At 48.5% G+C, this 24934-nt stretch overlaps 6 protein-coding genes across 6 annotated transcripts; 5 read left to right on the top strand and 1 right to left on the bottom strand.

Moving 5' to 3' along the window:
• Positions 1 to 697: 697 nt before the first annotated feature.
• ANOM_010706 (HMG-box domain-containing protein) lies at positions 698 to 2376 on the top strand (the record flags this gene model as incomplete). Its single annotated transcript, XM_015555962.1, has 3 exons — positions 698 to 919; positions 974 to 1033; positions 1108 to 2376. Exons 1-3 carry the CDS (start codon positions 767 to 769, stop codon positions 2374 to 2376), a joined length of 1482 nt encoding a protein of 493 aa, XP_015402282.1. The 5' UTR covers positions 698 to 766.
• Positions 2377 to 3456: 1080 nt separating this feature from the next.
• ANOM_010705 (DNA replication protein PSF1) lies at positions 3457 to 4271 on the top strand (the record flags this gene model as incomplete). Its single annotated transcript, XM_015555961.1, has 2 exons — positions 3457 to 4076; positions 4169 to 4271. 2 exons carry the CDS (start codon positions 3457 to 3459, stop codon positions 4260 to 4262), a joined length of 714 nt encoding a protein of 237 aa, XP_015402280.1. The 3' UTR covers positions 4263 to 4271.
• A 151-nt stretch (positions 4272 to 4422) lies between these two features.
• Positions 4423 to 6097, bottom strand: ANOM_010704 (amidohydrolase family protein; the record flags this gene model as incomplete). Its single annotated transcript, XM_015555960.1, has 4 exons — positions 4423 to 4938; positions 4980 to 5215; positions 5302 to 5613; positions 5680 to 6097. Coding segments are annotated over 4 exons (1476 nt in total), but the record flags the coding sequence as incomplete, so codon positions are not given.
• A 3010-nt stretch (positions 6098 to 9107) lies between these two features.
• Positions 9108 to 12595, top strand: ANOM_010703 (sulfate transporter family protein; the record flags this gene model as incomplete). Its single annotated transcript, XM_015555959.1, has 7 exons — positions 9108 to 9342; positions 9413 to 10759; positions 10808 to 11007; positions 11059 to 11292; positions 11341 to 11413; positions 11470 to 12514; positions 12571 to 12595. The coding sequence occupies 7 exons, from the start codon at positions 9108 to 9110 to the stop codon at positions 12593 to 12595; spliced, it is 3159 nt and encodes a 1052-aa protein (XP_015402284.1).
• Positions 12596 to 16752: 4157 nt separating this feature from the next.
• Positions 16753 to 18580, top strand: ANOM_010702 (uncharacterized protein; the record flags this gene model as incomplete). Its single annotated transcript, XM_015555958.1, has 5 exons — positions 16753 to 17024; positions 17084 to 17282; positions 17332 to 17533; positions 17587 to 17856; positions 17910 to 18580. 5 exons carry the CDS (start codon positions 16753 to 16755, stop codon positions 18578 to 18580), a joined length of 1614 nt encoding a protein of 537 aa, XP_015402285.1.
• Positions 18581 to 21702: 3122 nt separating this feature from the next.
• Positions 21703 to 23935, top strand: cpcA (amino acid starvation-responsive transcription factor GCN4; the record flags this gene model as incomplete). The annotated part of the gene is made up of 3 exons (XM_015555957.1): positions 21703 to 22149; positions 22418 to 23156; positions 23217 to 23935. 3 exons carry the CDS (start codon positions 21703 to 21705, stop codon positions 23933 to 23935), a joined length of 1905 nt encoding a protein of 634 aa, XP_015402283.1.
• Between the last annotated feature and the right edge of the window lie 999 nt (positions 23936 to 24934).

The raw sequence follows: 24934 nt of genomic DNA, 5'->3' as shown, positions 1-24934 counted from the left end.
TTTTTTATTATTCTCCTAATTTAGCTTGAGCCAGGGTTTCAGCCGCTATTCATGGCCTATGGTTAGCATCGACCACCATCCAGAACGGCTGTCTGCAACATCATGCGTCCCACTGATATCTTTCCCTTAACTTGCCGCTCTTGCCCCGTCCTATCCTTTACTTATATCGTGTGCTTTTCCTCTGCAGATCTCCATGCGATAAAGCAAGCATTCAATCCACTCTTGCCCTGGTGGCTTCATTCTCCTCGCTTCACATTTCACCCACGAACCCTCCTCCCTCAATCACTATCGTCCTCAATTCTATTCTTCTTTTGTCTTGGATTGTTCCCCTTTTCCCCTTCCAGAGGTACCCCACTGTTGAATCGTTAAAAGGGCCGCTGGTCTCGCTGTCTTGTTTTCTGCTTTCATCCTCCCTGAGATCTCCATTCCTGTCCATTAAACGACTACCAAACGCCAAAGATTTCCTCCCAAGTGGGCTACAACTTCCTCTACATATTCACTCAATATCTATATCTTCGACTGCCTTTTGCCGTCTTCTAAAGGAATCTATTCCTTCACCTCCAATAAGTTCCATCTACCCCGCTACTGATCTGGAGCACTTGCTTCCGGGTTTGAGCGCTACAATACCGGACAGGCCAGAAAGAGATACCTGGCTCTGTCGTAACATTCTCCTTGCAAAGTGGCTACATTGCTTTCCTGCCTTACTTCAAAGGGTGCCACCTTACTCTCCACCATCAAACACAACATAGGTGTAGCTACAGTGAGCATGGTTCGCGGCCAACTGCCCTCTCCGCCTCACTCAGACGGACATCCCACTCCTGAACCTCACCGGGAAGGCTGCGGGATCATCCACCCATTATACGCACACGACGACATACTAGGAGCCGGAATGACCATGGATCATACACAGCAGGCTGTGGTAAGCATTCAGAGCTAGAATTACCACTTTTTGCGCCACGCTGACCTCTGCCAGGCTTTCGAATCATCAAATCCCCCGCGGTATCTTGCCAACAACGGTTACTTACAACAACCGGTAAGCACTTTTCTTTACTGGCATTTTCCAGTAGTTTTGTAAAGTCGTCTGTTCTCAGGCTAATCCCTTCTCAGATGCCGGCCCATGGCATTCAAGTCAACACACCGCCATCTACCTCGGATGACTGCATTGTCTCAGAGCGGACTTCACCCACCCCATGGCCTCAAAGGCCTGCCAATCGCGGAAAGGCAAAGAGTGGCAGAGGTAGTGGTGGTCGTAAGCCCAAAGCACTGCATGGCAGAGATGGCCCCTCGATACCCGGCCCGTTGAGCGAGTTGACCAAGCACCTGGCCCATATCCCCATCAGGGATATGGAAAGTTGGGTACATCGACCCATTGAGGTCCGTCGCCAGGAAGTCACCAAAAAGAATGGTAAAGTTGCCAGGCCTATGAATTCCTTTATGCTCTACCGCTCGGCATATACCGAGAGAACCAAGAAGTGGCTGGGGCAGAACAATCATCAAATAGTGTCAGTGGCTGTGGGCCATAGCTGGAAGTTAGAGCCACCAGAGATTCGCAATAAGTTTGAAGTCCTGGCGAACATCGAAAAGAAGAATCATGTCAAGGCGCATCCCGGTTACAGGTTCTCTCCAAAGAAGGACCATCGAAGAGGCGATGACCGTCGCAACAGCCGCCTGGACCACACACCTGACTCTAGTCCTGGCTTGGGGCAGACTCCCCGTACCATGAGCACATCAGAAATGGGGAGCGGATGGGGCAGTCGTGACTCAACCCCTATAGGTTTTATGGAGCATGGCATGCCCGCTGGTTATCTCAGCTCTTCTTGGCAGACAACCAACCCCGGTAGGCCAGCTCCAGGCATGCTGCCTCCCTCACCACCAGAGCCAACTCAGTACCTCCAGCAATCAATCCATCAGAGTCTCATGGGCTCCCAGGTGGAAGATGTCCGCTTTAACCGAGTCGATATGCAAGATCTTCAATATTCTTCTTCGACAGCTTTGGCTGGCCTACCAGGTGCTACTCACCATGAACTCCTTCAGCCGCAGACCTCTGTTCCTACACCAGGAGCTGGTGCCGATGGTCAGCTAGATCCACAGTTGCTTGGCTTCCAGGGAAATCCGAGCAATGGCGGGGGAAGTCAACCCTATGGCACTACTCACTACCATACCATCTGGCAAGACTCGCATGCAAGCAACAACTACGCTGCAGCCTCGTCGCTACCGCCGACCACGGTACCCTATGTAGCTGGTGCGGCTTTCACGCCGGGCATGCAACCGATGGTGGATGGTCGCGAGGCGTGGGAGTCAGGCCATGATGGGACCATGGACACATCCGGTACAGAGTTTGAACATTGGATCAATCCTCAACCGGCTGCATTTTAGGGATGACAGAGATCTATTTCGAATCCCATGACGAATGTGATGAAAGCGACGAGCTCGACGAACTTCTTGATGGAGATGTACGTCGTCTTTGTTCTCGGATTGGCTCTCTGATTAAATTGAACATCTTGATACTGGAGTTCCAAGGCGTACAGATCTAAATGACTTAGTGATATCCCTTCTGGAGGCGGTTTCTTTGTTTCTAATGTATCTTTTCTTAATCTTTTCTTAATCTCGCCGATATTGATTCCCAGGGGTGGCAAACTGTTGACTCTGATTATGTATGATAGCTCTTTGTCAATCGTTCACTCGCATAGAGTTGCACCGACTTTTGTGATTCAGATATACCAATTCATATCTAATAAATTCTACGTCATGTTTCTAATGATTCCCTATGTAATCGTCATATCTTAGATGTAACAATTGTGCTTATCTCGATAGGATCGAGGCTTTTGATGAGGATCTCTGAAGGGTGGCTTTGAATTGCACTCCAAGCTTTGATTCACGTCGAGTCGCATTGTTATCAGCAGTAATGACCATTTCGTGTATAGGTATATATTCTCCGCAACAGAGATGGAAAGGGCTTGACAATAACTAATGCTGTCTCCCATATTCGATTGCTAAGCTCTGCTCTTACATCAATTCTCCAATCACAAATAGTCCAACCCACATCTCTATTACACCCACATTTTTAGTATTTATTAAAAGTAGTCAATGACAGCAAGCTATTGAATTGTTGTATTCTGATGATTAGAAAAAGTCTTGGCAAACGCGAAAGAAAGGTGCATCACGTGAACCGCATTTTTGGAGATAGCGCTGCAAAGAGGGTTGTTACTTGATATTCAACATTGATTATTTTTCATGCCCAAGGCGATCCAAAAAGTTCCATCAGAAGAACCTAGAAGGACTGACGCACGCGCTGTACGCGACTGACTCAACGTGCAACGCCGAGAACCATACAATACACATCCAACCCAACATCAAGCAACATCCCCACCAAACCCAGCAACAATATACAACGCAAACTACTATACCCATAACTACACCTCCCTATCGCCCCAAACGCTCATCGCAACCTGCACCATGTACGGTGAACTCGGCAACAAATTAGTCCGTCAAACCCGGCCCCCTAAACTTCCCACCAAACAAAACCCCCCTCCAACTAACAAACCAACTCAGGTCCAACACGCCAAACGCACCCAATCCCTCGCCCACCTGCCCCCTTACCAAACCGAACTCGTCCGCTCCGTCGCCCGCGAAGTGCGCGATCTCGACCGCGATGTCAACCACCTCCTAACCCCCTTCTCCGGCTCCTTCAACCCCTCCCAACAGCCCGCAATCGCCTGCGCCCTCCTTGTCGACCACCTCTGCATGCGCCGCAACAAGCGTTGTCTCCTCGCGTACCACCGCGTGCGCACCGAGAAGCTCGAAGAACTCTGCTGGACGGGCATCGACGTGCTCGAGCAGCAGGCGCCCTCGGCCGCGGAGGACGGCGCCCAGACTGTTGCGAGCTCACAGAGTGGGAATCATAGCTCCCTGAGTCCCGAGGAGGAAGAATATTTTCGGCAGTATAGTGATATGTTGGCGGCATATAAGGGGCAGTGGACTGATGTTGATCTTACGGGGGCGTTGGAGCCGCCTAAGGATTTGTTTATTGATGTTCGGGTTCTTAAGGATGCGGGGGAGATTCAGACGGAGTATGGGTATGTTCTTCTTTTTTCAGCCCTTCTTTCTTGGTATTTTGGGAGAAGGGGAAACTAGTGGGGTGAGAGCTTGGTGCTGACTTCCCTTATAGGGTTATTAACTTGACGAAGAATAGTCAGTTGTATGTGCGACAGGGGGATGTGGAACGGTTGATTGCGCAGGGATTCTTGGAGCGACTGAGCTGATGGTATGCTTGTTTTTTTTTGGTTGGAATGCTTGATTTGCGAATGATTTCTATGTTCATGATACCCATGGAGAGTAAAAGTAGAGGAGCTAAGGCAGAACTGTGAGAATTATACATTTAAAGCAACACAGGCTACCACCGCCTTGTTATATAGAGCCATATTAGATAGTGTCAGCCCATGCAGAGGCATTAAGATGGAATGCCTCCATAATCGCAGCCCTGGCAACTTCATCATCAACCGTTGCCTTCTTCTTTTCATCCATAAGCACGCCCAATTCCCTAATACGTCGAGCCACCTCTGCCCACTGTACTCTCTGACCATGATTTTCCTCTTTAGCCTCAATATCAGGTGCAATCAACACATCCTTGAGCTTCCCGCCCTCCTTCCGAATCACTCCATCAACAATAACGGCATCAATGTCCCGAATCGAACTATGAAGAACAATGGCCGCAACCGGATCCCGATCCGCAGCGACCAGCAGACCGGGCGAAGTAGCATCATAAATAACAATATCCGCCTTCTTGCCCACTGTCAAGCTCCCAATCTCGTTCTCCATGTTGATACATCGAGCACCGTGGATCGTTCCAAGATTGAAGACGTCCCTTACACTGCTCCCTACATCCTTCGCCCACTTGCTGTGCGCTTCGAACTCCTCGTGTCGTCTTGCGCGTGCCCACTGCAGCACAGTAGACATTTGAGTCGGGATATACGATGTACAGACACTATGGCAGTCGATTCCCAGAGATGATATATGCTGGTACTCGGGATAGAGGCAGACCGGGTTGCGTGACCCATCTGGAGTTCAGTGATGGGCGTGCTAGAGATCTTCGCTCCTTTGTCACGGATTAGTTGGGTGTGTTCTGGTTTGGGGTTGGTGTTGTGTGATAGTAGGATGTCAGGGCCTAAGAGGCCGTGGGAATCGAGTTGATTAGCCGCCGATGGGGCATTCGGACCTATATATGCATTCAGTATAATATTTCGAGGCCAGGGAAAGCGTCATGGAAGACAAAAGTGGAGTACAGCCAGTCGAAGTACATACCTCCGAACGCAACGCCGTAAACTGAATGGGAAGTGATGAGCTGCGCCCCGGCGCGACGGACTCGTCCGTATACTTCCTTCAGGACCTCCCCGGGGAGATAGAGCATATCGAAGGCGAATCCCAGCCGGACTCGTCCAGATGGACCAAGTGGGTTCATAGCCGCGAGTTGGTCAAATGTTTCCATGACCCATGGGGCGAGTGGATCTGGGGCTATTTCAAACTTGGGGCTCCATTGGGTTACCCGGGCAGTGGGACAGTACCCGAAGATTGACCTGATTCCAGAGGAGATGGTTGCCCGGATAGCTTCTTTAGCTACGATACGTCAGAACTTTACAATGCGTGGATGATCATGTTATGCGAGTAGTGGATGGAGCTTACAATGATCCGGCGTAATATTGATATGAGCATGGTCCACTACAGTCGTTGTTCCACTGTCGATACACTCCAGCGCACCGGCTAGCTGACCCCAGAAGGTCTCGTCGGCTGATACGAAAGAACTGACGAAATTGCCAGTGGGGAAGTAATCGAAGAGGGTGTGGTTTGGGTGCGTGGCTTTCAGACAAGTCTGCCATACATGATGGTGGGTGTCGATGAACCCTGGCGAGACAATTTTGTCCGTACAGTCTATGATTATTGTGTCGGACGATGGCGGTTCAATGTTCGGAGCGATCTTAGTGATTTGCGACTTCTCGATTAAAAGGTCCTCTTTCGATGCATGAACGACGTCATTCGCATCGTGGAGGAGAAGTGTACCGTTCTTCAGGAGGATCGCGGAGGCCATTCTGTACAGAACCCAACCTTATGACGAATAAAGTGTGTAATGCGGTATTGATAGTGCGATATAACTGAATGCATGGTAGCACGTCGTGATGTATAAGAATGTCAGCTTGTTCGGCCTTCGGCTCTTCGGATTGGCCGTGGAGACCGTCTCATTACTCATACGGACTCATACGGCCTCCCGTCGGGCTTAAATGTGGAGATGATAAATGCTTTCTACAAGGGCGAGACCATAAGCCTCCCTGTTTACAGTACTGTGGAATGTGCTTGGCTGTTTCCTGGAATGCTGTCCAGTTGCTCTTCAACGGCCGACCCCCGAGACCCACTTTGCCCTAAGTAGATATCCACAGATGTTCAGGTGCTCAACAGATCCTTTCATAAAGAAGCCAAGATGGGATGCTCATGCGATAGCCACTACACCATCTGCAATGGTTATATGATATTTAGCTAATTTAGGGCCGGCGCCTTAGCCTTTGACGAAACTACTATAATATTGGAGCAATATTATGCTCCACCTGCAGCATCATGACACACATAACGTATTAGTATGTATGCGCTTACTACTAGTAGCAGGTACTCCTTCCCCTCACTCTGTTGCATTGCCAGATAAAGGATCTTGCATGACCCCATGTTTATAAGACATTGGCTGGCCAGTCATCGTTCGCACACGACTGTTTTAGTTTGTACAGACAACCTTGAAGCCAGTCTTGAATCAAACATCTAGGGATGGTTGTCCTGGGTTGTGCCAATAACTGGCTCAATCTTGCTACTTCCTATCCGTGGCCAAAAGACTATAACCAGGATTCTGCTGGCCAGAACTTGCCTGTCTGTATCCTGGTAGATGATTGTTTGGGCGGACAAAGTGTCGGTTTCAGTCCATGTTTCTAATAAAAGCCGGTGGTTTTTTGAATATATCGCCTCGCGCCTATCATCTCTCATGACATGCAATCGCCTCACAATTGAGCCAGTACTAGGCGTACATTAGCAATTTACTAAGGGTGTGTAAACTAGTTCCATACGATGCCTGAATATCTGTGGTCTCAGCCCAACTGTGTTGAGTTGCTGGTGTTCAATCCGCTCATATTTTGTTGAACCATCTGTCTTCAAGAACCTATTTTGCGGCCGGCCTGTCCCTTGGATCGGGTCTTCATGATTTTTAAGATGAGCACTTTATCTTCTGTTGTTATTTCCTGCTGACTAGCTAGCGACAATAGTTCCATTTCAACAATTTCACAGGTGGCACATCATCCATGATAAGTGATAGGATGTCTAAGGTCTCTTGATCAGTGAGGTCAGCATATGAAAGCGAGTACGGTCCAAAATAGGTCTGGTATCTGGAGAGAATCTATAGTTTGCATTCAAGGGGAACTTTGGGTTTGAAAGATGAGGTTGGCACCCTAGATTAAGGAAATAAGCTCAATAATAGGTTGTTAGAGGAACCAGAATAAGCATAAACATGAGGCAACCACCAATGTTCCAAATGTCCAAATATCAGTTGGTGGCCCCATTGCCATTCCAATTGTTCCTCTGTGCTCCTCCAGGCGGGCTCCATATGGGCGTACCAATCCCGACGCGGTCCCTGCAGAAGCTGGAGGTTATTTGGACTGTGCTCTCAAGGTCTGCAAGCTGGACATCTGTGACGCGTTGCCCACTTTAAGTTAACAGTGTAAGGTTCACTAAAATGTTATATACTTTGATATCTGCGGAGGAATTTCCAGTCAGAACTAGCACCTACAGTCAGAGGCTTACCCGAAGCAAAACCTTCATCGGTGAGCATATAGCCATCTTCATGTAGCACTTTCAATGCTTCAAGAATCCGCTTTGACACATGTCTCATCTTCCTTCGGACGAGCGACTGAGGATTTGGAGCGAGAAGATCGCTCTCCACATGTTTCATAGCAATAGCTGATGGGCCAGATGGTTTGACTATTTCATCTATCAAGGTACGCAGATGCTGTGTCTTGAGCTGGAATTTCCGAAGGACATCTCTTTCATAATGGATGCGGAAATGGTGGGCGGATTTAATTACGAGAGCCTGCCCGACTTTGTTCCTATTACCGAAAAAATGTACGTAAGTACATTATTTGCGATTGTTTTCGAGGCTCATGCGAGATTTGATTTGGAGCGCAAGTCACATCTTGAAGTCATTTGGGGCCAAAAGGCTTAGATAAAGAGTGGATCGGCGGCCGTAGCTGTAGCTCAAATCTCAACAAGATGATGCATGACAACGTAAGTAATGTGCTGCAGCTAAAATCTGACCAGTAGCAAGTGATTCATATCTATCATGTAATTGGTAGGATTTTAGTTACTCAACGGTTGAGCGTTAGAGAAGGTCAATCGGCAGATGCAGGAATCGTTAACTGTTTAGTCGGGTCTAAAGATGGACGAGAAGCACGGACCCCTTGCGACAGCCTATCACATGCGAGTCGATGCCTGCATGCCTGAAGCTTAGGTTTGAGACCAGAATTAGTTAATGCATGATTGAGATGAAAGATGAATCTCCATACTCCGTACAGAGTAGTCCAATATTAATTAATGACAACCAGTTATCACCAACCATTACCTAATGCTATATCAAGGATTCCCCATTGTACTATTCCGGATCAATCTAGTAGGACGCTAAACCGCAACGAGTGGACCCGACGATAAGTCACGGTTCCTCTCGTGATAAGACTTTTCTTAGTCAAAGCTCTGGCCGATAACAGGAAATCCAGTCCATTTCCACCGGCCCCCTCCCCCATACTCCTCTTCTGGACTGACCTCGCTCGGCGTATCTCTGCTAAATGGCTTCTCTAATGTCTTATTATCCTTCCGCATTTACATTTTTGCTTCTTCGGTAGTCCAAATAATGTCAATTGCTCCCGTGGTCTGACTGACACTTGCGTCATTCGGGATCACCGTTTTCTCCGCACCCAGCCTTTTAGTCGAGCGTCCAAAAAAGGGAAGAGTCACAAACGCCCGGGGCCTTCTGATCCCTGTCAAAGAATCAGATCCTTCCAGCCGGCACTTACGCGACTCTGACGACTACGATGGGTGTCTTCCGTCCACGAGGCCGCAGCGACTCTCGCGTGTCCGGGCTACCTTTCCGCCGGTCTCCCTTTGTTGATGATGAGGCTCCAGATGCGATTGAGCCTCCTGTAGAGCAGGCCAACAATGGTAGTCCTCCGAGAACACCTTTGGGGATCGAGTCCCTTGTATCTGGCGGGACAAGCCACAGGACGCCAAGTCGTTCCTTCTACCACCGATCCTTCAACAGTACTGCAGGTGTGAACCGGAGCCTTCCCTGGAAACGCAATGGCTAGTTTGGAGATTGTTGTTTGACTGACTGTTAAAGATCCCGCTCGTTATTCGTCTCAAGGTCTTCGAGAACAAACCGCTGAACTGGCTTCTTACGCGCTCTCCCTGAATGGAAGCTCATTGCCTCAAGAACGAAATACGCTGCCGCCGTCCCTCGATATCTTTCATCCGATCCAAGATACAGATCTCTCTTCATCACCCGCAGACACTGTAGTCCCAAAGCCTCTAGACACCGAGCCCCCCAGTGGCCCTATCGCTAGTTCATCAGCCTTGACTGAGATGATCCGTAAACCTTCCGACACTTTGGACGGTGTCAATGGCCGGGATAGTGCTCCAAAGCTGAATGAACTTGGTGAAGGTGATGCTTCCGTAAGAATCTCAGGCACGGCGCCCGGCACACGTGAAGCTCCTAGTACCGAACAGACATCTTTACTACCTAAGTCACCACATACGAAGCCCTTCCGTAGTTATGGGATCGCCGAAGATGTTGAGAATCAAGACACTATTAGGGAACGCAAGCAGAATGCATTTCGTACAGCGCTTTCGAGCTGTATGATTTGCTTCCAAGGGCTCATGCACCCAAAATCATGGAATGGGCGGAAGGTCTGGGAACAAGGTGTCATCTACCCTGTTAGTCTACTGCCTTCGGTATTCCTAGGTCTCTTGCTCAACATTCTTGACGCTCTATCATACGGAATGATTTTGTTCCCTCTGGGGGAGCCAATATTCTCTGACCTTGGGTCAGACGGTATCTCCATGTTTTACGTTAGCACCATCATCGCCCAACTGGTCTTCTCGTCTGGAGGGTCAATATTCCGCGGCGGAATTGGTAGTGAGATGATAGAAGTTGTTCCGTTCTTCCACCAGATGGCCTTCACAATTCTGGCACGTGTAGGTCAGGACAACCCAAGGTCTGTCATCGCAACTACTATTCTATCATTCTCGGCCAGCTCGGTCTTAACAGGTTTGGTCTTCTTCTTGATGGGAACTTGCAAACTAGGCTCCCTCATCGGTTTCTTCCCAAGACATATCTTGATCGGGTGTATTGGTGGTGTGGGTTTTTTTCTCTTGATGACGGGTGTCGAGGTTTCCGCTAGACTACCTGGATCTCTCGAGTTTACTCTCCCTACTTTGGAGAAGCTTTCTCGTCCAGACACGGTACCCCTTTGGCTCGTACCATTATTACTTGCCATTGGTCTCCTTGTTATGAAGCGTTTCGTGCGCTCTAACTTTCTGGTTGGTGGCTATTTCATTGGCGTCGCAGTTATATTTTACATCGTGAAGTTGAGTGCCAAGATACCAATGGATACCTTACGCAAGAGTGGTTGGGTATTTGAAGCACCATCATCTAATAACCCGTGGTGGCACTTCTATACACTCTATGGTGAGTTTCTCCTGCCAATGATCGATGTAATATTCCTGACCGTATTAGACTTCGCTGCCGTCGACTGGGCTGCCTTTCTTGATACTATCCCGGCGATGTTTGCTCTTACTTTCTTTGGAGTACTTCATGTTCCCATCAACGTCCCAGCGCTAGGAATATCCACGGGCGAAGACAATCTGAACGTTGACCGTGAGCTTATGGCACATGGTGTGACCAATGCCCTGTCAGGTTTTTCTGGAAGTATACAGGTATGGCGGTATCCCCTCCGTAACATTTACCGTGATGCTAAACGTCCTTAGAATTATCTCGTGTACACAAATAGTTTACTTTTCATCGATAGTGGCGGAAATTCACGTCTCGCAGGTATTATGCTTGCAGCCGCTACCTTGGGGATTCTCCTTGTGGGGCCAGTAATAGTCGGATTTATTCCAGTCATGGTCGTGGGGGCTCTCATTTTCTTACTGGGGATTGAACTGATGGAAGAAGCGCTAGTTGATACGTGGGGAAAGTTACAGAGGCATGAATATCTGACGGTAGGTTCTATCTAAAATTTTCCACGGCACTTCAAACTAACTTGGCAGGTCGTCATCATTGTCGTCACTATGGGCGCTTGGGACTTCGTTGTTGGCATATTCGTCGGTATTATCCTAGCGTGTATGAGTTTCGTTGTTCAGACATCCCGTAAATCTGCCATCAGGCGACGTTCTCAGGCAAGATTGCTGGCTCAACTGTCCGACGGCCTCCGATCCAACAGCGATTCTTAAGAGAAGCAGGACAGCAGACACTCATTATCAAGCTTGGGGGCTATCTATTTTTCGGAACCATTGTCGATGTCGAGAACACAATGAGAGGGTTGATTGAAGAGGAAGCTTTTAACAAACGTCCTATTCGATTTATTATTTTGGACTTCTCCCGTGTATACGGCATCGACTTCTCCGCAGCTGAAGCCTTCACCCGCATCAATCGCATTCTGCGAAAGCGAAACGTGCTGATGACCATCTCAGGGCTGAACACCGGGGGAGATGTCGGCAGAAGCCTTCAAAATGTCGGGCTATTCGAGTCAGGAACTAGCGTGCAGATATTCGAAGACTTCAACTCTGCACTTGAATTCTGTGAGAATGACTATTTGAAGGTCTTCTACAGCCACCGCGAAGCGTTGCTCAAGAAGAATGCGTCCTCGACGTTCCTAGAGGTACCTGGCTCACACAACCAGCGGCATCTTCACGAAAGTATCGTGGGCTCCCCTCGTCACCGGCATCTCCAGCAAGCAGCTACTACGACCCTGCGCGAGGATGAGACAGCCGTGGTGGCTCCGACAGCCTGGGCCTCCATGCGACAGCCCTTACCACTCTTACTCCAGACATTTCAGGGGTTAACTTCGCGCAACGAGGATTTCTGGTTCCGGGCTTGCACATATTTTGTCCGTGACACCTACGCAGCTGGTACCGTATTATTCCAGGAGGGCGACGTTCCCAATGGCTTCTACTTGCTTGAATCCGGGATGCTTCGTGCGGAATATGAGTTGCCACAGGGGCGGTATTTCGAGCTGATCGTAGCCGGACGGCCGTGCGGAGAATTGCCGTTCTTCAGCGAAACCCGACGAACGGCCACAGTCAAGGCGGAACAAGAATGTGTCGCCTGGCGTTTGACTACAGCCAAATGGCGAGATCTACGGGAGCGGGAGCCCGAAATTGCCCGGGAACTGCTGACAGTCAGTCTGAAGCTGACCACTGAAAGAATGGACAGTATTACTTCGTAAGTCGTCTTCGCCTTATTCTGCACTTAGTTTAGGCAACACTAACCCGATTCAGTTATGTTCTTACAATGGCGGCTTAATGATGCCATCTTTCTGTTTCTCTAAGCATGCTTGGGTAGGTCAGGTGTACAAATTTTTCGCATTTGTCGCATATTGTTGGTCATTATTTGAGCGTTATTTTTTTTTTTAGCATTTGGCATATGTGATACGTGGATTTGTTGAAATATGATCGCACATATTTGTCTATACTTGGACACGTGCTTCTCTGGAGCTGATGACGCAGCCTCCACATGACACTGCAGCTGACAGGATAAGAACAACGGAAACCCGTGACTTCTGTTGACCTAGCTCCTGCCTACGGGCTAGAGGTTTAGAGGGACCCAACGTATAAGTCGTAAACCTGATACTCACCCGAGAGATAGGACCATTCTTTATCTGTTTCAAGATTTCGAGTGGCTGATATGGAGATTATCGCTGCGGGGTAGATTTGATTGCCAGATGTACTACGGAGTATGTCCGGGGCTCTAAGATAGACGTCTGAAAGAGGAAATAGGGGATGGCGCAATCTTGATATCAGATGGATACCATTCTGACAATGATCCCTTTGTGATATAATGAGAGCCAATTTGCGGACAATATCGGAATACTACAGTACCTATGCTCCGTTCCTATGCGCGAAGTTACGCTCTTCCCCGGCCATAATCTCAAGACCACAGATACATATGTATACCCAACTACCAAATTGTAATGAGGGTTGAATACCAACACTGGCAAAAGTTTTATACATTCTGAAACGCCGCAATCTGCCACAGATACCTATAACGATCCAGTATTGTACTTCAAACCCCCGGCACTAAACAGGTCCAAGACACAGGCGGAACTTCGGAAGACATGAAGCACCCTCGTCCTTGTCCACTGGACAACGATAGACACGGGCCAAAGCAACGATCATCAGATCGACAGTGGCCTGATTGGTTGGATTGGTATCGTCCGTTGGGCTCGAAACGGTCCATAATGGAAAAGGGGGGAGTGGATCGTCTTGCTGAGACTAGTAAGAACTAAGTTAACTTAGTTCCTATTACTAACCACGACACTAATTAACTAGTTACCTTGGGACCAAAGACCAACCTACGAAGCTCCAATACTTGGTAGTATTACTCCGAAGGGATTAGGGGGCGTGTGAAAGGGCTTTTATCTACGTATCTGGTGTTTGAGGTTGAGTTTCCTTTTATTAATTTTTTTGGGGTGTCTGGTCTTCTTCTTTTTTCGCCACATCGCCAGATCAATTAAAGTAATTTTTTAGCTTCTGTCGCTAATTATTGAAGTCACCATATATGTAAGTACTCCATTGTCGCTGAAGAAAAGAAAATCCATGACGAACTCATACTCCAAACGTACGTACGACATACATCCGTGCCTCGCACCCTACCTCCTAAGCGAGCATCGAATCTCCTGCAGGGATGGCTTGACACCACCGCGAAAATGCATTGATAGGGCTGCGACAAACATTCCTGCGCGACAATAGTACCGCGCCAGGGTGGGGCCTCGACCTTTTACCCACCATGGCGCTACGAAGATGGCTATCGAGCCACGTCCTGAAAATCCGAGTGTCGATTTTAATTTATAGTCAAATAATCATCGTCCATACCCAATTTTATGATTTGTGCCTTCTTTCTCGCTAGAAAACTAGACTAGACGAGACTAAATTTCAGAAAAAGGTAAAAGAAAGAAGAATAGATGACGTGATAGGGGTTTTGTTTCTTCTTCTTTTTAATTTTCTGTTTGAGGATCTGTTGTTTCTGTTGGCCTTTTGGTGGTGCCCTTTTTTGCTTGTTTTTTTCTGCTACATGTGATGTTTGGGTTGGCTGGACAAGAGTACTCCGTTAGTTCAGTCGAGAATGGAATCGTCCTTTTCTTCTTCGATTGGTGTCACTGCCTTACCGTGCAAGTAAATCACCGGACAACCCTGGTTTGCGCCATGTTGAAGGGGGGTGTCTTTTCTTGTTCATTGGATGGTAATTCCGGTCACGGGTTAGGATTCGATACTCGAGTCGCGTGGCCCGGCCTTCTCGACTTCCAATGTGGTTTGCCTGTCGAACATGAATCTTCTGTCTGTATTTCTTCCCCGGTTAGTACGTACTACTCGGGATGCGAACACTGGTTAAAGGTTGGGGTTTGTGCACTGATGGTGGGTTGGTAAGTACGATGTCGAGGGCTCTTGTTTAGGTATATATTACCTGCGATTAAGAACAGCGCTTGCACATCCCTCTCCCAAGGAAGCAGGTCGGGAAAAAGCCACTGGTTCGACCAGGTTATGGCCTGGATATGGGATAGAGGGCCAGAGTAATCAGGTTAATAAACAAGGACTAGGCTAAGTTAAGTAAACTAACGCAGAAATGCAGACTAAGTTACTTGGTTAGCTTGTTTGTGGAAAATTTCTGTAAGAATCGAGATCGTTGGTGGATCCGTCAGGACTATGACCTGCGGTGGTCTGGTCTTTTTTTTATTTGTGTTTTTAATCCTTTCTTGCTCAGCCCAGGGTCAAGTCAGGGATAGGGAGTGGGTTTGATACTAGTATTATAGAATGTTACATCGCAGTTAGGTAGATATATACTGTGTATATACCTGAGCGCAAGAAAAATATGGTAGGTTTTGCAGTCATATTGTTAACAATCACAGGGACAATACAATGTATTGGCATGTAAAGGGAAGCCAAAGGAAATTAATTGTTGAGGTAAGCAGTGAACTTTTCTTTTTTTTGTTTTTCTTTCTTTCTTTCTTTTTTTTTTTTTTCTTTTTTTTTTTGGTGGTGCTGCTTCAAGTACTGCTATCATGAGGATACACAGACCATATGACTCAAGGTAACACGGTTCAACCACAATAACCCACTCAGGTTGATCTCGAAAGGAGTCTCCATCCATGGTACAGCTCCCGAATGGGTGGCTCGAGGTCCCACAACGCGGTGAGCGGATGACATGATCTAAAACATTGGACTTTGCTGGTGGTTTGATCTGGTGTTAGAAGCCCTGAAGAACTTTTCAACCTTGGTCACTGTATTCCATTCTCAGTAGATAGTGTATTTCCTGCTCAAAGGAAAGATTTTTTTTGGTTTACGTTTGGAGGGGGAAGAGAATAGCGGAATGATCGGTAGTTGATTAGGGCTACCCGTTAAGCTGCAGGAGCGGTAGGGGAGCTACAGTTCAAGCTACTGGTCGCTAAGCTGTCATAGTGTCGTTAAGGTCCCGGGAGTCTCATCTCCTTTTTGGACCTCTGGAACGACTTGGACTGGATAGGGGTTGCTAGTCTATGTCTATCCTTATTCTCCCATGAAGAATTTTTGATTTGACTGGATTTAGTTTCTGGTTCTAGACTAAATTAGGGAAATTTGCCATCATATATACGAGAGAATCGTTCCATTGACGTCCATGCTTCAACCCCGACCCTTTTTCTTCTCGACGTTTCAACCTGTTGCCAGTCCTGGATGGCTCCCTTCCCAGGTGTTTGAAAGGTAATCATGATCTTGTCCAACCAGGCAGAGAGAATGGATGGTACCTCACAATCATCCCTACCGAACGACATCGTCACCTGCAGAAGTGTCGTCGGGATGAGAAGCACCTGATACTCGTCTGCATCAATCCGATGGGGCCGCCCCTTATTCTGGACGGGCCATTGGACCAAAAAAAAGTAAATTTAAGTAAAAAAATAAAATAAAAAGTGGAACCCAAGACAATAAAAAATAAAAAATACAACCAAAATATCCTCCTCCGTATACTCCTTAGCTTTCCACGCCCCACTCTCCTCCTCCTTCTCTCTTTACTCTATACTTTTTTCTCTTCCTGGCGTCCAAGGTTGTTGCCGCCCTGCAGCTCCTTTCCCTTTCTGGGGCTTCTGCCCACACCCTTTCATTATTTTCACCCTCCTTTCGCCCCTTCTCCTTCTTTGTCCTCGTTCTTTTTTCTTTCTTCTCTTCCTCTCTTCTCTCTTCATTCCATTCTGCTTCTGCACTTCTTCCAGAGCAACGACTTTGTTCGCTTCTTCCCTCCCCAAACTCTTTACCTTTCGTTGTGATACCCGAGCTTCAAGCTTCGTGCTCTGAGAGCTCTTGTTTTCTGTTGAGATACCCCCTTAAGATACCCAAACGGACGTGACTCTTTATTACGAAGCCACTTCAGCTTCTATTAACAACTTTTAATCTCATCTCTACTATTATAATTGCCACTTAATCCCTACCGACAATATGTCCGACGTCCAGAAGCCTGTTGAGGAGACTCCCGCTCCCGCTGCCGCTGCCGCGCCTGTCACCGAAGCGCCTGCTGAGACTCCCGCCACTGAGACTCCTGCTGCTGAGGCTCCCCAGGAAACGGCCGCCGAAAACACTGAGGCTACTCCCGCTGCTGCGGAGGAGAAGAAGGATGAGGCCCCCGCTGAACAGCCCAAGGAGGAGGCTAAGGAGGAGGTGACCCCCGCATCGGAGGGTGTCCTCGGTCACAAGGCCCCCGGCCTCGTCAAGTAAGCGTCGCATGTTGCAATGGATCTGCAGTACAAGTGACTAATCACATGGACTATAGGAGCTTGCGCTTCGCCAAGCGCTTCTTCTACTTCAGCGAGGGCGCTGTCGAGGCTAAGCAGCTGTCTGCTTTCCACCAGAATGAGAAGCCCGCTGTTGCCAACCCCATCGCTGCCTGGGCTAGCCAAACCGGCAAGGGTCTTTTGTTCTTCACCAAGCGTGCTGAGGACAAGAACACCCCTACCGGAATCTTCAATTTGGTCAGTATATTGCTTGTTCTGTGAGGTGTGTAATACTGACGTGGAGCAGGCTGAGATCACTGATGTCACCAAGGAGGGCTCCAGCGAATTCCTCTTCAAGGTGAATGGCCACAAGCACACCTTCCAGGCTGCCAGTGCCACCGAGCGCGACAGCTGGGTTGCTGCCATTGAGGCCAAGGCTGCTGAGGCCAAGGCTGAGAAGGAGGCCATCACCTCCAGCGAGGGCTACAAGGCTGAGCTCGAGAAGCTGAGTAAGTTAGGATCGTTCCTAAATGGATTGTTATCATGATCTAATATCAAGTAGCCAAGCCCGCTGTTGCTGAGCCCGCCAAGAAGCCCGCTGAGGCTAAGGAGGAGGCCAAGGATGAGGCTGCCCCTGCTGAGGAGAACAAGGACAGCAAGGCCAAGAGCCGCTCCCAGTCCCGCAAGCGCGCTAGCATTTTCGGAACTCTCCGTGGCAAGAAGGAAGAGACTGAGGAGAAGAAGGAAGGTGACAAGACCGAAGAGCCCAAGCCCGCTGAGGCCGCTGCCGAGCCAGCTGCTGAAGCATCCGCCGCTGTCGAGACTACTGAAGGTAAATACCAAAGCTAACTCGATTGTCTTTGTGTGAAGCTAACTTTCCTCAAGCCGCCGCTGCTCCTGCTGAGCCTACCGAGAACAAGGAGGACAAGGAAGAGAAGGAAGAGGAAAAGAAGGAGGAGAAGAAGGAAGAGAAGAAGGCTGAGACTAAGTCCAAGCGCACTTCTCTCTTCGGCAACTTCTTCCAGAAGGTTACTAGCCCTTCTCACGAGAAGTCTGAGAAGGAGGCTACCGCTCCTGCTGAAACCCCCGCTGTTGCCAGCACCGCTCCTCAGCTCGACAACCCTGTCGAGGAGGCTTCCGTGAAGCCCATTGAGCCCGAGACTGTGACCGCCCCTGCTGAGGCCGAGGCCGCCAAGGATGCTGCTCCCGCTGCGCCCGCTTCTCCGGCCGCTGAGACTCCCAAGGACAAGCGCCGCACTTCTTTCTTCGGTAACTTCGGTAAGAAGAAGGGTGACTCTGACAACGAGGCTGAGGGCGAGTCCAAGCCCAAGGGCAACAAGCTTGGTGGCCTTTTCCGTAAGCCCAGCAAGGCTGTGAAGTCTGAGCCCAAGGAGCCCGCCACCGAGGCTGAGGCTAAGGCAGAGGGTGCTCCCAAGGAGGCCACCGTTCCTGAGTCCGCTGAGGAGTCCAAGCCCGCCGAGCCTGTCACCACCACTGAGGAGGCTAAGCCCGCCAACGTCTCTTCCACCTCTGCTCCTGTCCAGGCCGCCGCATGAAGTGCTTCTCCAAGCCGCGTCATTGAGTATGAAAACTGGTGGGATCAGTATGGAGTACACACTTAGTGCTTCTCCCCCCTAGTGATGAGTGCTCATGGTCTCATAATTGAAGACAAAAGAAAAGATCATTAGTAATTGTTTCTTGATATTATTTTGTGTTGATTCCAGTGTCACTGCTTTTGGTGCCTTGCTTCGCAGCGAGGATCTTGCCAAATTGAGTGTCAATGATACCCTCTGCTGCTTTGGCGGTTATTTCCGACTCTGATGTTCTTTTCGCGTCTGGGTCGCATTTCATTCCTTTATGATATCCGTTCCCGCGAGGATCCCTAATTTGGCCTTGCGTGCGTTCCCGCTGTGCGCCGTCCAAACTAGATTGATACCACTGCTGTTTGCGTTTTCATCGTTGGTTTAGTTCTGACTGTCTTTCGCCGTTTGATGCTTCGTACTTTGATACCCTATTGGGAGGAAGGATGGTCTTTGCCAGGGCGGGTCCCCCGCTGTGCAAATCGACCCCAATCGTCTACTGTCGTGGGCACGTTCCATGGCGTGCATACGCCGTGTGTACTAGCGCACAGCATCATAGGTAATAGCTAATAGAATCCGTAACTTGTCTTTGTACCCACATCTTCCCTGTAATGATCTACTTTTCCTGAAACTCGTACGTTGCCTTGCATCGAAACTTCATCCACCGTGAGGGTGGCAGTGGAACACTTCCGATTCGAGCCCCATCCCACGGATCCAGAACCCGGAGCAGTAGCTCTGTCCAGTGTCTAATCCTAATTGTAGCCCTGTCATAAGCATGCCGACTAGGATCCGGGATGTACCTTAATTGATCTTGAACATTGAGCTAGCGAATTGGCATCCGAATTTGACACTGTAGATCAACGCCTTGGAATGGATCAACCGAACCCAGGCCTATAAGGCAACTAATTGATCCACATTCCAATAATCTGATTTAGTCCCATTCATCAATGAAATTTACACAGTAGGACTTGCTTACAAAACTGAACCCGCCCTCCCACCTCAACGCAGTGCTTTACTACGCTTCTGGGGGTTTTTTTTCGGATTAGTAAAATGGGTCTAGTTAAGTCCAATTAAGAAGATAGTGATATTTAAGAATAGCGCCACCTGGTCAGAGGCATATACCTCCGGCACCACGTTCTCCACGGCGGTGATGCCGGTGGAGCTGTATCTATCCGTTGCAATCTAGGGTCAAACATTTGCATGATATATACAACCTAACTTGGGAATCCGTTTCTGCTCGATATCAGAATGTTTTTGGTTGGATGGCTAGTATTTCATATATATCACCCTGTTTGGATATCCAGGGTGATTGTTGCTTATCAGATGTAAGACTTGCGATCGCCTCCATACAACAGACGTGCTCAATATATCCTTGACTTACTATGTTACGTCTAGTCTGTTACCACAGGCTTCTCGTCGGTAACTGAGTGTCAGACTATATTTAGGATATATCTGAGACGATTAGTGGGCTTGAAGAATTTGAGTTCACTTTCTTCTCCGTGTAGATTTCTTCTTTCTATTCTTGGTCCTTTGGATTTGAGACAGTATCTCGTATTATGGGTCAAATTTGGGTTCTGTACAGCATGTTCTTGATAGTGTACCAATGAGGGCACCAAGAACTCTTGGAACTACTATTTATATATATGAGAGACATATACGGAGTACACATATTGTCCCTCGTTTCAATTTTACTCGCATGTGTTGATATTAATTGTTGGGTTTGGTCGAACGACAAGAGTGCTTAGAACGGGGTGTTCGCTAAATATGGTGGGTGTGTCTCCATGTAGTTATAGTAAGATTGATTCCGTCGGTTTGAAGAGAGATGTTTTATTGAGCTTCATACCAGATGTACACATAGGAAGCGGATTAGCACACTCGGATGTACTCTGTCCAAATTCTCCAGAGTATACAAAATTTAAATTCAATAATAAGCGGGACTCGCACGGGACGTACACCTGTTCGTTTTTCGCGCCCTGCTTCCTACTCCGTAGATACCGAGTGGGACACATGATCGAGAGCAATCAAGGTTCCAGTACTCCATATGTACATCAGATGACAATGTCTACATCTGGGGCTCTCTATGCCCATTTCACCGATGACGATGGCTACCTATTCGTGCGCCATTATCCTAAGAAACACGAAGTCGATTCGCAAGGGTGGACGGCGGATACGCCCGGCGAACATGCAGAATCGAAATACACTTTTTTGCCTCTCGGCGAGACGAGCGAATACTCGATCCGAGTGAAGATTCTTATCTGAGACTAGGCCCGACACCGGGGCAGGTCATAAGATATCGGGCCTCGGTGTTTGCAATAAATAGCAGATTGGGTTAAAAAGTCATATTGGATATTCTCGCCAGTGTCGTTGGTGGAATGAAATTAATATAAAATTCAATCTACTCCGAGGTGCAGTGGTGATTGTGCCATGCTTTTTTCGGAGTAGATTGGATTACTCCGAGTTAGGGCTGGTGCGCATGGACGGTTTTTGTTTTCCCTTCCTTTTTCTTGCTCTTCTTTTTCCAATTTCTTTCCCTTCGGGTTCTAGTCTAAATGGGGTTCTCGAAACAACGGGACCTCCACTTTGGCAATGGGTTGATCGTTTTCGTGAAATATACACGGTTTCTATCTAGTGCCGAATTTAGATTCCGATAGTGATGTCTTGGGTTTCGTATATTATTATCATATGCATGGAGAATTCCGACTCAGATGAGGGTGAGTTTTTTTTAGTAGTATTCTGGACGGACGATCTTCCCTTCTTTAAAAAGAAGAGGAAAATGGTAAAAAAAAGAACAAGAGAGAGGGCAAAAAAAGAAAAAGACGGCTCAAGCGGAAGAGAATTGGGGCTGATAGAGTTTGGAAACACGCCCTTCGACCAAACTAACTGTGCATGGCGGGGAGTGAAAAAGGGAAATTGATCTCCACGCACATTATTAATCCTCGCAAGTCCCTGCTTTTAACCATTCAGAATTCCTGATCGCTCGTAAGCATCATTGCAAACTTGCCCATCATGTAGGATCCTGTAGCCTAAGGCCTCTTACAGCGATAAGTGCGGCTCAGCCCCCATTCCAACGGGAATTGGCTCCATTTGGCGGCGTCCCAATGCAGACCCCGAGACAGCCTGGAGAGGCTGTGAAGGCTGCAAGATGCAGTCGCAGGCGGGCGCTGATGCCTAGACTTCCCCGAGCGTTACCCTCATTGGACAATGGATGTGACGGGTGCAAGACAGGACGCGAACCAGTTTCATCATCTAACTCTTCCTCTAAACACACTTACGCTGAGACTATTGTAGCACTAAAACACTTGGGAAGCGGTGGAGAAGCCAGCCGAGTACGAGGTCGGTACCCGCTGCGTAACCTGCAAGTGACTTCAGGTTACCGTGCATTCTCTGCGTGGGTGCAGGTATCTTGCTCGTACCCGGCCCCAGGCACCGGAGATGCCTGGGGACACCCGGGCATCCACTTAGTGGACAAAGTGGCCAATCAGAGCCCCGGATGGGCCTATGACTCACACCTGCTGACCGCGTCCATTGGTCTAACGCCCAATGCGGTTAGTGTAATAGGCGGGGAAGCGGTCGGTCATGATTGGCTACCCGTCGGATGAAGGGCGCACACACTGCGTTTAAGAAGTGCCTGAATTCCCGTCGCTGCCTTGGGTTCTCTTTTCCTTTTTTTTCTTTCCTCTTCATCTCTTTTCTTCTTTACATCTCAACCACATATTATTTTAACACCGTCATCATACAGCCATATACTGAACAAGAACTAGAATATCAAGAAGCGTTCCAAAATGGCCTCTTTCTAAATCCCCCCAAGGAAAGAGCTCGTCTATCTCTCGTGAGACAGGCATCATAGATCCTCAACGGACTTCGTCTTTTATCAATATATCTTCTTCCCACCCCTCAGAGTCTCCTGTCCCAGGACCTCTGAACTTTAGCACCACCTCGGGTAGCTCAAGTTCTTTGAACAACATTTCTACGTTCGACCTCACGTCGTTCAACACGGATCACCATCAGCAAACATGGCTCCCTACACCCCCGCCCCCGCAGCCTACGGCTCAGAATCTGAATTCCAACAACGACAACAACAGTGCCAACTCCCCACAGGAGGACTTTGTGCTATATCCTCCCCAGCATCCCAGGGACTCTCGTGCGCCAGCACCTCTGAGTACAACCCCTAGATTTCCTGCCAATCATCCATCTCTGGTCCGTCTTGGGCACCTTTCTCGACGACACACTCTCAGTTTGCAGCAGCAGCGTCAGCAGCAGCAGCTCTCAGCCTCGCCAGTACAGGTTCCTCGCTTGACCAGACTTGCCTCGCAGTCTACCGGGTTCTCTCTGTCTTCGTCTCATCGGTTTAGTCCCTCCACTAGGAAGCACCTTTTGCGTCTCCACGCAGCGTCCGTTGCTTCGAATTCTCCACCTGCAGTTCTGAATTCTGCGTACCCCAATCGCCCGCCCGTTCCCCTATTCAACAGTCCCGCCAACTCCACCTATCAGAAACGGCAACAAATCCCAATAAATCACCGTCGCATAATGTCTACTCCCAACATCGCTCAAGGTGAGCTTTGGCTGCGCTTCGTTCAAACCCATAAAGGGGCGCATGTTAACATTCCATTAGATCTCCCCGATCTCTTCGATCTTCACGCTGATCGCTTCGGGGACGATTTGGTTCCTACGACGGAGCCCACCATGCTCTCCCCTCATCAAATGACCGCCGGCGTCATGGCAGGTCCCGATTCCCTAGCGGATCTGCCATCTGGCACGATCTCGCCCAAGGACCTGTTCATGGATGCCTCTGCTCCGCCGTCGGCCTCTTTCACCGATTTGAGCACTCCCTCATTCGAGTCCCCAGGATACTTCAGCCAAGAACCTTCCCCCATGTTCGCTACGGACTTGGAACTAGGCCCTGGCGTTGAGGAGTGGGGTTCTCTCTTCCCCAACCAGGATGATTTCTCCTTGGGTCTTGATACCACTGCCCTTGAACTTGCGGCTCTGTCGCAGCCCAAGCTCAAGCCAGATGTCACCCCTGCATCTCCTATGATCCGGACTACATCGTCCCGTGCTACGTCTCCATCCGCTCGTTCAGTGACCAAGCACTCCACTGTGGCCGGTGTGAACGCGCGCCAGAGAAAGCCTCTGCCTCCGATCAAGTTTGATTGTCAGGATCCCGTGGCCATGAAGCGTGCTCGCAATACCGAGGCGGCTCGTAAGTCTCGCGCCCGTAAGCTTGAGCGCCAGGAAGAGATGCAACGCCGGATTGATGAGTTGGAGAAGTCGCTCGAAGAGGCTCAACGTCGTGAGCAATATTGGAAGGCTCTTGCCCAGAACAAGGCCTGAGTGATCTAAAAGTCGGTTTTTTGTTACGTGATATATGCTGTTTCTGCAAGTTCTGTTATGAATGGGCTCTGCGGTGGGCGGGGCCTTGGAGCCTCTCGTCAACCCAGATGTCGGATGCACTCACTGGTGCCTGGAACTGGTCACTGGTGATGTGGCTTCCGACAGGATAAAAGTTTCTATTGTCATATTTAACATATGGTCGTGTGCTAGCACTTTCGGACCGTTTTGTCTTGATTATCTCTACTTCTTGCCAGTATTGGCTATCTATTTTTTGCTCATTGTTTTAGTTAACTCATGGGCTTCTGATGTTTCATTACTTCGCAATAGCCGGTTCTGATGTCTCCTATTTTGCGGGATTGACTCGTGGCTACTAATTCTTTTGGATGTTTTGCTTGATTATTTGGATTGTTTGATGCTTGTGATTTCACGTGTATTAGATTGTCTACGAATCAATCAATCTTACTCTCAAATAATAATAGTCTACTCCGTACTCGGTAATTCTCTGGAATGTTGACTAGTCCCAGTTCTGAAGATATTGAGAACCTTTCGTATTTTGATATAGTATTTTACCGCCTTTGAAAGTCGCCTCAGACTGCCATAAGTATCTTTAGGGCCACCTGTACCATGTCTTTGGAAATCGTGATACTAGACCTTTAGGTCCCCCATAGTACTAGTACTCTGGGAGTAGTAGTAAGATTTAAGGGTAGTAAGATACTATCTCTTAGGCCCACTGATTAGATCTGGGGTAGTAAAACGATAAGATTTCGACGAAAACCTGTATTCTCTCAAATTTCGATTCACTCCTCCATATTGGACCCTATAATGCTATGCTTATCACTTCAGATTGTAGGTTACCTTACTATCAACTCTTCCCGCAGTCGATACTAATCCTTGTCCAGTGATCTCAGCATTGGTTCTAATAATCCCGGTGAACCTGGGTAGGACCTTTCGTTTTCTTTTCATTTCTTTTTTTTTCTTTTTTTTTTTTTGTTTTCGTTT

Source organism: Aspergillus nomiae, assembly GCF_001204775.2.
Source record: "Aspergillus nomiae NRRL 13137 chromosome Unknown contig00458, whole genome shotgun sequence".
NCBI classification, from domain to species: domain Eukaryota; kingdom Fungi; phylum Ascomycota; class Eurotiomycetes; order Eurotiales; family Aspergillaceae; genus Aspergillus; species Aspergillus nomiae.
Note: the sequence above shows the minus strand (reverse complement) of the source record. Positions and strands in the feature narration are given on the sequence as shown.